Here is an 11,009-nt window from a genome sequence, read left to right as displayed (position 1 = left end):
GCTCTTCTTCCACTTCCTTGGCTGCACCAAGTGCTTCCATGGCACAGGAACCACAGTGTGTGTATGTTTCACACACCCCCAACCAACCCCACTCTCCTGTTGGTAATAGCTTATCTAAAGTGATCACTCTCCTTACAATGTGCATGATGACCCTGAAGTTTCTAAGGGTCTCAGTAAGAAGCCACATCAATCTCCCACAGGCCTGTGCGTGTGTCATGTGGGCTTTCTAAGGGGTGCAACCTCTCCATTTCTGGCTCCCCCTGCCTCTGCCTATAGAGGGGGAGGCATCATCCCAGTTTCACCTGATTCAGCCCCACCGTGCAGGAGCTAATCTGTGACAAGCAGACCCAAATGCCAGGCCTCACGTGATTCTGAGCGAGACACATCTGGGCCAAGCCAAGCCACTGCCACTAGCTCTGGAGCTCCCAAGGCAGGCTCCTGGAGCCAGGCGTGCCACTGGGCATCTTTCCTGGGTGCGTGTGATGCCACACTCCAGCTGTCCTGGAACAGTGCTGCAACCTCAACAAACACCTCCCATCACTCTTCAGGGTGCGCCAGGAGATGCCGTCAACCCAGCTTCCCATCTGGAACCAATTTGGGCCACCCGTGTGCAGGACAGAGGAATTCAGACCGGAGCAGATGCAGAGAAGGGCTGTGAGGGCACTCAGGGGACCAGAGAGAAGGTCTGACGAGAGGAGAGTGAAAGAGCTGGGCTGGATTAGCCTAAAATGCAGGCTGAGGTGGAGTCTGATTACTCTCTATGTTGGTGGTGTGGGGGTGGAGGGTTTGTGGAACATCAGTCTATCTTCTATGGGGAGAGGGGGCTGTAGAGTTTGGATGGCCTCCACCTCAGGAGAAGGGGGACCAATCTCCATGGGGACAGGTTGGTTAGAGGAGTCAAGGCGGGGGGCTAAACTAATAAGAAAAGGGGAGGGTAAAAAGGGGGAAGAAATGAGCTCTCAGCAAAAATCAAGAACAAAATTAATCCAGGAACCGCAACTAAATGAAGAGAAGAAATTCGTGGCTTGCCCCTGCACCAGTGCGAGGAGTCTGGGGAACAAACACAAGGTACTGGAATTGCTCCTCTCGGAGCAGCAGTTTGATGTAGCAGGTGTGACTGGAACCTGGTGGGATGATTCCCGTGACTGGACGGTTAAAATCCATGATTACCAGCTGATCAGGAAGGATCAAGTGGACAAAAGGGGAGGGCGTGCACTCAATGTCAAAAATGGCACCACCTGTTTCCAAGTCACTGATAACTGGGAAGAAAATGATCCTGGATACTTATGGATCAATGTCCTACCAGATAAAACACATGAGAGGTTAGTTGGTGTCAGCTATAGACCATCACATCACACTTGGGAAGAGAATGTGTGGCCCCTTGAGCACCTTTCTATAATGAGTAGGGAAAAAATCCATGTGATGTTGTTACCCGGGGTTCTTTCAACCCAAAGCTCTTGGTAACTTTTACTCTGTGCGAGGTGGTGTCAGGAAATAAATCAGGGGAGACACAGCCGTCCAACCGATAGATGGCTGGCACATACAGGACGACACAAGAGTGCTTTCACTTAAAGCTAAACAGGTTAGTAAAACACCCCCAACCCTCGATAATTACCGAAGCTGAGTGTGGCTCTCGAGTGACACAGCGCCGGTGGGGAACACAAGATTCATCCAGAGGGAGAGTCCAGTCCAACTACCTCAAACTTTTCCCCCTTATTTATAGATTAGTAATACAATGACATGTCCCTTAAAGAAAACTTGTTAAACAAGCAGTGTCAATGGTCAAGCAAGAGGTCCCTTCTGATTATTGATTAACCAGGTGTAGGTTTTTCCAGAGTTTGCAGTCTTGAGGCCCCAGTATACATTCCTGGGGCTCTTCTAAAATGCATGTATCAGCAGCTTCAACATAATTCTTATCAGGAAGGACGCAGGGTCAAGCTGCCCCTTCTGTGTCACCCAAACCCCCTCCCCTCCTGCCTTGGTCAAGCTGAGGCTGCTGCATGGCCACTTTAAGGCCTGCTGACTTGGCTGCATTTAGCAATAAGCAGTAGTGGTTTCAGGCACTTTACTGGTTTGCCAAAATCTCCCCATACAATGTGTCCTAAGTCCCAGCTTAGCACATTAACCACGAGCCCAGCCTTCCCCTGTAGGGGTGAATTCCCGCCTGGCCCTGGCCGATGCAGCAGCTGCTCTGGATTTCACAGCTTGGGTTGATGGCTCAGTACCCGAAACACTTTTTTTTTTTTTGGTAACTTCATTTTTATTCATTGCTGGCAATGTAGCAGGGAGCGAAATGCAGCAGGCCGCGCGGCAGGGAAGGTGGGAAGGAGGCGATCAGCGCCGGGGAGGGATCTGCAATCCGTTCAGTGCAGCCTTCTCTGCGTTCCCTTCCCACTGGCCTTCCCGGCACGGGGAACAGGAGTGTTTGGAAAGGGCGGTGGCCAGCCCGATGAACTAACCCATGGGATAGGTCCAGTGAGGCCAGGGCAGGCTGCAGTTTTCACAGGAGTTAGCAGGTCAGGTAACAATGAAGATCCCCCAATAAATGATCACTCAACCAGCTGACATGGGGGAGAGCTACAAACCGCCAGGTCTGCCCCAGGATTTGCTTTATGTCTGTTACCCTAGAGGAAATAAACCAGCTGTTTCCCTAGCCTAAGGGTAGGAGTTTGGATTGCCAAGGGAGCCAAAGGGATGTGGTCTTGAACCTGGCTCCTTATTTCCCCTAGGCTCACTGCCTTGATGCTTATGGGTTGGGCACTGCCTGAGTGGAGCGATGGCTGAGGGGGCTATCCTGGGGAGAGGGGAGCTCAGCCAATCTGCAAAGCAGGACCTACATCTGGGCATCACCAGAGGACAGAAGCGATGCAGCTCCAGCCCCCGCTGCTATTCCCGGCTTGGCTCTGGGCTGCAGCCTTTTCATCGTTGCCCGTATCCAGGGGATGAAGGTGGAGACTTTCGTGTACACCCCGGGAGGGGTGGGAGGCCCCCAAGAGACGATGCCCTGGGCTTTATTCCTGCACACCAGGGGGCCTCCAGAATCGCCCTGTGAAATAGAACAAGTCACAGGTGGAGAACAGCTCAGTGAGTCATTCCCGCTGACGCACAGCTCAGTGACATCCCCCTATGTCCACCCATTCCCTGATTGGCTCCCCCAGTATCCAGCTGGTCTCAGCCCCCCTGCCCCCACCCCTAGAACTGTTCTCTGCCTCCCCCTGGGAGAAGACCCGATATTTTCCCCTTCATTTATACAGCGCAGTGGGGCCTGATTGCTGACCGCTGCTCGTAGGCCTGATTGCAACACCAGCAGCCTCATTAATAATGATTTATCGAGGATGCTTGAAGCCAGGAGGACATTCACCTTCCAAGAGTCTTTGCCCGTCTTTGGATCCCCCACACACATCATGGTGGAAGCATTATAGTAGCGGTATGGCCCGTAAGTATTCGTAGGACATGCAGCATCCTGCATCACCAACACGTCCACCTCCTGGAGCCTGGCCGGGGTCGATGTCCAATCTGTGCGAGTGCCACCCCAGCCGGCGACGCTGCAGGTGGCCCCGGCCTCAACTCTCTGGCTGGCGCGGGGCAGGGAGATGGTACGCACCGATCTGTTCAGCTTCGCTCTCTTTGCCAGCTGAGACACAAGACCGATGAAGATCAATGTGAGGGTCGCACTCAGGGACACAGAGACACACCCCAACCCCCAGAAACAGGCAAACCCATGACTGCGAGGTCACTGGGGATGGGATGGGGAGGTACCTGCAGCTGTGTGAGGTTACTGGGGCCAGGGGGAAGGGATGGGGGTGGTACCTGCAGCTGTGTGAGGTCACTGGGGGTGGGGTGATGGGATGGGGGAGGTACCTGCAGCTGTGTGAGGTCGCTGGGGGCAGGGGGATGGGATGGGGGAGGTACCTGCAGCTGTGTGAGGTCACTGGGGGCAGGGGGATGGGATGGGGGAGGTACCTGCAGCTGTGTGAGGTCGCTGGGGGCAGGGGGATGGGATGGGGAGATACCTGCAGCTGTGTGAGGTCACTGGGGGTAGGGGGATGGGATGGGGGAGGTACCTGCAGCTGTGTGAGGTCACTGGGGGTAGGGGGATGGGATGGGGGAGGTACCTGCAGCTGTGTGAGATCTCTTGTGGGGGTGGGATGGGATGGGGCAGTACCTGCAGCAGCATGATGTCATTGTTATAGGACTCCTTGTTATAATCCTTGTGGGGGTACTGGCGTCTCACAGGGATCACTTGTCGGCTCCCTTCCCATTTGGTAATGTCATGGGCTCCCAGGATGACAGTGATCTTGCTGCAAAAGCCAAGAGCAACATGTGGGTTGTAGGGGCTAGAACATGGGATGGGATGGGATGGGATGGGATGGGCATGTGAAGGTCTGACACAGGTATACGGCTACTTGTGGGGACAGGGCAGCCTGGGGTCTAAAGAAGTGATTTCGGACTCAGTTCGCAGCCAGTAAAAATGTAAGATTCCCATTCCCATTCTCTGATCCAGACCCTGGACTGGAGACTTACTCTTTTGGGGGTCTGGGGAATGGGAGACAAGGCCTTTTCCCTCTAGCAGAGCTCGCTCCGATCCATCTTGGGAGAGAGACTGGCTTGCTCAGGTGGGGTGGGGCATGGCACAAGGGCCTTTCCCCTATGTCAGGCACTGGCTCCAGCACAAAGCATCTGCCCAGAGGTGTTGGGGTCCCAGCATGTGTCTTCACCAGCCCCTGTGCTGTCCCACAAGCGGCTTCACTCCCATCGTCCTCCCGGCCCCTGGGTCTCAGGTTCCCTTATCCCTGTGACCCCTCCCAGCTAGATCCAGACAGGGGTCCATGCCCAGGCCTCCCAGAGACCTGCAGAGCTTTCCTGGGGCTGTGAGAACCTCCCTGCCCTGATCTGGGCAATGGGCCAGACCCCAGCTGCTCACACTGGCTATAGCTCCATTGAACTACCCAGCGTTGGTTCTGGACCATGGTTTGCAGAGGCCCCCAGAGACAGGCCGACGCCCCCTGAGCAGATCGGACCCTTGGGCTCTGCTCTCCCAGCCTGTCACACTAACTGCTCCTTCCCTGCAACTATGATGGTGCCAGAGCTCCCGGCTCCCCCATCACCTGCTAACCCCGACCTGCCCCGACATCCCCAGCACAGAGACGCTTACTCTCCCTTGCAGTGAGCGGCCGTCAGCACGAAGTTCTGCGACACCAGGAACCCTCCACAGAAAAGATTCTTGTCTCCACGTTGTATTGACAGATAGGCCATGTAGGGTCTGGAGTGGGGCTTGGCTTCCCAGCCCCCGATGATCTCACCTGTGGGGGAGACCAGGTTCATACAAAGAGCTCCATTTTCTCCCAGGGCCAGGCTGGGACCGAACTCCCCATCCTGAAGGGGAGTCCCCACAGCCTCAACCCATCCCCTGTGATGCTTTTCTGGGGGGGATCCCTGTGCCTGGAACCCTGCCCCCTGCTCCACTCTGCCCCAGAGTGGACACCCCATAGTGCTGGGGGTAAATCTACAGCTTTGACCTCTCTGGGTGGCGAATCAGTGTCAAACACATCGGGAGTGGGGCAATAATTGTTCTGCCTTGAATTAACGGATTTGGGAGGCAAAGTCAACCAGAAACCCACTGACATGTCCCCTGCTGATGTTTCACCTTCTCCATCAAGCCACAGTGACAAGCCAGGGCTGCTCCCAAGCTGGCCCTCCAAATTCTTTTTCAACAGAAAACTGGGTTTTCTAGATCATGAAAAGTTTCTTAGACCACACCTCCTCTCCTCAACATTTTGGCATTTTTCTTCGAAATCTGATTCTTTCCCCCAGTTTTGGGCACTTTTCAGCTGAATATTTGTAACTATTTTGCCAGAGCAGGGATAGTTAATTATTTTTTGTCAAGGTCCACATTTCTTGGTCAAGTTATAATCAAGGATAAATGCCACAGAACATAATCATAAAAAGCCAACAATAATGGTAATAATAATAAGTAAATAAAAAGCTTTTGGGGTCCATTCAAAAGTGTCTGGACCAGATTTGGTCCAGATTTGGTCCATGGTCCACCTATTGAATAACTATGTGAGAGAGTAAGGAGGAGTGGCAAGGTTTGCAACAGTAACATGCTGTCTCCCATCTGTTTATCCTACTTCCTTCCCAACCCCGACCCAACCCTGCTGTCGTTTCTCCAAATGTTTTGCCAGATCCAAGATCTGAGGCAACATTATATGCACAGCTGGCCAGCAAATTTGAACTAAACGCTGATCCCCTAAAGCATTGGGAGGAGGAACAAGGCCAATTATTTTCTGCTAAGCAAATGGAAACAAATTTTAGCCCATGCTCTGAACTGCTTCTTGGACCGACATTTAAGATTAATTCCACAGGAATATGGAGGATGTATTGTGCCTCTCTTCAATCATTCAAAACAGATGCCGATAAGTCAGACAAATATTGATGCTGTAATTCGGCAGGTACTGACTTAACCCATGTGCTCTGGGAAGGCACCTAGATGCTTTGGGTGGAACTGAATTGGAGAGGGTTTTTTTTTATTCAAATAAAATTAAACATGTATTTTTCAACCTAATGTGTGTTAACTGGAAGCGGAACAAATCTGAAAGACTCTGGCTAAGCAGAGCACTAACAGTGGTGGAAAGACTAGTTCCACAAACACAGAAATCCAAAAAGGGACCAACAATCAAAGATTGGACCATAGACATCCTAAGCTTGGCCAGCATGTAAAGAGTGGCAGACTGTGTGTAGTGTGGTGGAGTGGCTGAGGGGTGTGACAGGAAGTATAAGAGGAGCCTCTAGCCCGTTGAGCCTGAGCCAGGGAAGGAGACAGATGTCCAGGGCCTGCTGCCGAGTCAAGGATCACCCTGACTCCAGAGGAAGCTGAGAGTGGAGGGGACTGACCAGGATTGCTGGCAGGTTAGTACCTCGATGAGACAGAGGACCCGTGGACTTCGGAACCCCTTGCTCAGACTGTGGTCAGAAGTAGCTGAGGGAAAACAGATGCTGGTCCAGTTTGTCTGTCAGAACCCGAGTCACCATGTTGTGGTAGGATCCCCGCTGAGTCATCTGCCCTTGTTAGAGCCCTGGGCTGTGACCCAGTGGAGTAGGGTGGGCCCGGGTCCTTTCTACTCCTGTTGCCTGGGGTGGCAACCTCCTCACCTTAGGAGGAATGGCCTGTTTGTTGCTATGCCATGCCTGAGGTTCAGCGCCACCTAGCCTACGTGGCAACTCAGCCCTACCCCACTAAAGACTAAAGGGTCTTCGGGTCCGTACGTTTGATTCGCTAACTCCCCAATACTGGGTGGTGCCCCAGTGATATAGTGAGCCAGAAGGGGAGGGATAATCGCTAACCCTCTACACTGTTACAGAGATACCAAGAAAAGCTGTTAGAGATATGAGATGCTTTCCTGGAAGTATCCGAATGATCCGATCAAATGCATCCCCCCCCCCCCCCCCCGCACCTCCTTCTCTTCTCTACCCACTTCCTTCCCCTACCCATCTCTATCCCCCTCCTCTGACTTTTGCTTCTAGTCATTTTCTTCCTTTAATAATTTTCCTTTAGTGGGATTTTTATAAGCAAATTGTGTTTGTAAATTGTGGAACATAGTGAGGGATTAATATTCTAACCATTCATATTACAGATAACATCTCAAGCCTAGCTAAGGTGAGTAGCAAATATCTAATATCTTATGAGAAGTTTTTGGTTTATGAGGAGTTTATGTATGTTTTGTTGTTTATTTTCACACTTTCTCTCTCTGTCTTTTTAAAAAATTAATAAAAAGTTAATAGAAAAAGACCTAACTTTGGGAGCTTTCAAAGAAAAGTCAAAATTTCCCATGGAAAAATAAAAGCCTCTTCGGACCAGTTCAGAACAAGTCCCAACACACATGGGTCTCTGGGCATTAAATAAAATCTAGACAATCGATGTAAAGACATCAGGGTGGAGGGGACAGAAGGGCAAGGGAAGAGCTAGTGAAGCTGAAGGACAATGTCGTAACAAGGACAAATGGGATAAACTGGGCAGGAATAGATTGAGGTGGAAATGAGAAAGTCTCTGACCATCAGAGGGATGCAGGATTTAGGAACTGCGAGACTGCACCGTTTGCTTTAACCCCGGGCAACCCCCCCATATGCAGGCACTCATATGGGTTGACCCACCGTTGGTTCTGTGGGGCTAGCTGGCCCCTGGGAAATTTCCAATGCTATCAGACAAGTTTAAATCACAGGGAAAGCTGAACCAGTTGAACTACAGATGTGGTTTAAAATCAGTTTAGTTAAACCAATGTAAGTCTGTGTGTAGCTCACACCTGACCGCTTTCAGAGATGACTTAGGAATGTTAATTTGGCATCCATATCAACCAGGCTGTTTGAGAGTCTGTTGCTGTTATTTGCATATGGTACAACCAACCGAGATCAGTGCCCCATTGTGCCAGGCGCTGTACAGACCCCGACCGAGATCAGTGTCTCTATTATGCCAGGCGCTGCACAGACCCCGACCGAGATCAGTGTCTCTATTGTGCCAGGCGCTGCACAGACCCCGACCAAGATCAGTGTCTCTATTATGCCAGGCGCTGCACAGACCCCGACCGAGATCAGTGTCTCTATTGTGCCAGGCGCTGCACAGACCCCGACCGAGATCAGTGTCTCTATTGTGCCAGGCGCTGCACAGACCCCGACCGAGATCAGTGTCTCTATTGTGCCAGGCGCTGCACTGAGTCTGGCCGAGATCAGGGCCCCATGTGCCAGATACAGCACCGCCCCTTCCCTAAACAATTTCAGTTCAATGTGACAACACAGACAAAGGAGCTAGAACCCAGGAGTCCTGACTCCCAACCCCGCACGCTGCTCTAACCTCTGGACCCCACTCCCAAGCTAGGGATAGAACCCAGGAGTCTGGGCTCCCAGCCCCTTCTTAAGACCCGCCTGTGTCTCTCTCCTGCTCTCTCTGTGTCTCAGGGGGTTTATCTCGGTACCAGCTCTGCCACCCGGGTTCCATCGCTCCCACCTCCAAACCCTTCCCTAGCCAGGTCCTGGCAGCCAACGGTCGCCCTGGCAGAAGCATCTGACTCTAGGGAGGAGCCAGGATTTGCAAACAGTCCAGAGAGCTGCCGGCTCCACTCCCCATGATCCCTCATCTCCCTGTACTCACCAGCCCCAGCCCAGGGGGGCAGAAGAAAGGCCGCCGGCAGCAGGATCAGCATCATCACCATCCTGGGATAGTGACAATGCTCGAGCCTCAGTCCTGGGGCATTTATAGAGCCAGCAGCAAACCCCAGGTCACGTACGCGCCCCCCTCGCGGGGAGCTGGGACCACACAGGCGCCCTCAGAAACCTCAGCATCACGCCGCTGACACGTGGGGGACAGGAGGGAGGGAGCTGGGGCTGGAAAACAACCTCCCTCTGGGAGAAGGAGCCCAGAGGAAAGTCACTCGGGGTCAGGGCATCTTTGCCCCCTCTCCAAGAGCATCTGGGATCAGGGCCCCCTGGGGCCTGCCTGGAGCCCAGCACACCTGGCACCAAGCTCCTCTGGATCTCTCCAACTCCTCCCTCCAACAGCTCATCTGGTGGGGAGTGCAGCCGATGCTGAGTCACCCGCTGGCTTGGCTCAGCTCCCCGCTTCCTCCCCAGCGTGTCTTTCAGAGCAGCAAGCTGAAGACAGGGCCCAGCTGTGGGTTTCTGGAGCCCAGCCACAGAGCCCACAGCCGACGTTCTCCCAGAGGCTGGGGAGCACGTGTCCTGCAAGGTGGTGGACCTGGGGCAGCACAGCTACCATGGGGATGGGCAATGGGGAAGGCCCTGAACAGCCGGCACAGGAGCCGTGTCCCTGTGAGCCTGCCCCATGGCAGGCATGGTTGAGTAAAGAGCAAACACCCCACACAACAAGGCTGACCACTAGGAAATGTGACCTTGGCTGTCCAGACGTTTGAATCTCTCACGTGCCTACAAGTCTCTGCCCCAGAAAACAGCTTAAAAATCACCCTGAGACCCCGGCCCCATTTCTCCATCAATCTCCGAGCCCCCCTGAAATGGCTCTGTATTTTTTTGTTAAGCTCCAGCACCAGGAGTCCCAGGAACACCTGCAAATCTCACCTTCTTGTGTGTTCAAATTGGATGTTTCAAGTCTATGAACCTGTGGAGAAGAGCTTGAAGACAAGACCCCTAAATGTAAAAAGCCCCCTGGCCTTCTCCTCACCTGTCCCACTTCCTTATGGTGCCCCATAAACATCACCTACAAAGTGTGGGAACCTCCCTTTCTCTCCCAGGGGGCCTCCTCCAATCCCCCACGAGTGGCATTTTCATGGCCAGTTTAAGGAGGGGGGGAGTGCTTCTATCTGGACCCAGGAGGTTTGCAGCCCCAACTGGGTGGGGACAGGGTATGGGTCCCAAGGCCTGTACACCCAGACATATGGCAGGGAGAAAGGACAGGCCCCCAACATCTGTGGATGCATGGCATATTGGGCCCTGCACAGCTGGGGCTGTGTCCAGTCTGGTCCACACCCAGGGATCAATTGACTCACTCTCTGAAACTTGCTGCTATGGTGATGTACCCCCAGTGGCCATTCCTTGGAAGATAAAACCCTCCCATCTGTAGCAGACTATCAGCCCTGAGGCCTGACTGTCAAGCCAAGTGTCTGAGCAGGGACTTCTCCCAATCCCCCAGGCAGCGAAAGGTGTGTCTCCACACACAGTTGTGTCACGAACAGAAACAGTTCTCAGAGTCAGACATTAGGGAGCATAAGCAGACCTGGCTGAGGGTGAGAATCCAGGACTGGGATGGGGCGGGGGTGCTGCAGGTCAGGATTGAGAGTCACCGGCAGAGATGACCCATGCCCATGGAAAGGGGGCAGAGTGAGGGCAGCCAGCTTCAGCGGTGTTTCTGAGCATCCTCAGGCCATGTGAGCACGCTCAGTACAAGCCATGCAGCAAATCTGGGGGTGGGGGGAATCTGACCCTGCATTCCTCCCCTTCCTCCAGCCTCTGGCCCACACCGGCAAGACTATTAGAAGTCTACATCT

General features: G+C 53.2%; 1 protein-coding gene across 1 annotated transcript; it reads right to left on the bottom strand.

Moving 5' to 3' along the window:
- Nucleotides 1-2,245: 2,245 nt before the first annotated feature.
- Nucleotides 2,246-9,237, bottom strand: LOC125622044 (granzyme H). Its single transcript, XM_048819607.2, has 5 exons — nt 9,143-9,237; nt 5,156-5,303; nt 4,166-4,301; nt 3,362-3,634; nt 2,246-3,046 (listed from the first exon to the last, which is right to left on the bottom strand). Exons 1-5 carry the CDS (start codon nt 9,201-9,203, stop codon nt 2,834-2,836), a joined length of 831 nt encoding a protein of 276 aa, XP_048675564.1. The 5' UTR covers nt 9,204-9,237; the 3' UTR covers nt 2,246-2,833.
- Between the last annotated feature and the right edge of the window lie 1,772 nt (nt 9,238-11,009).

The sequence above is a fragment of the Caretta caretta genome, chromosome 13 (genome assembly GCF_965140235.1).
Source record: "Caretta caretta isolate rCarCar2 chromosome 13, rCarCar1.hap1, whole genome shotgun sequence".
Taxonomy (NCBI): Eukaryota; Metazoa; Chordata; order Testudines; family Cheloniidae; genus Caretta; species Caretta caretta.
The sequence above is the reverse complement of the archived record's forward strand: the minus strand, read 5'-3'. Positions and strand labels throughout refer to the sequence as shown.

Excerpts from the sequence above, each read along its gene's own strand:
- LOC125622044 (XM_048819607.2), bottom strand. The coding sequence starts at position 9,203 with ATGGTGATGATGCTGATCCTGCTGCCGGCGGCCTTTCTTCTGCCCCCC. Across the intron at positions 5,304-9,142 it reads GCCCCCCTGGGCTGGGGCTG|GTGAGATCATCGGGGGCTGG; the intron begins GTGAGTACAGGG and ends TCTCCCCCACAG. Across the intron at positions 3,635-4,165 it reads ATGACATCATGCTGCTGCAG|CTGGCAAAGAGAGCGAAGCT; the intron begins GTACTGCCCCAT and ends CTTGTGTCTCAG.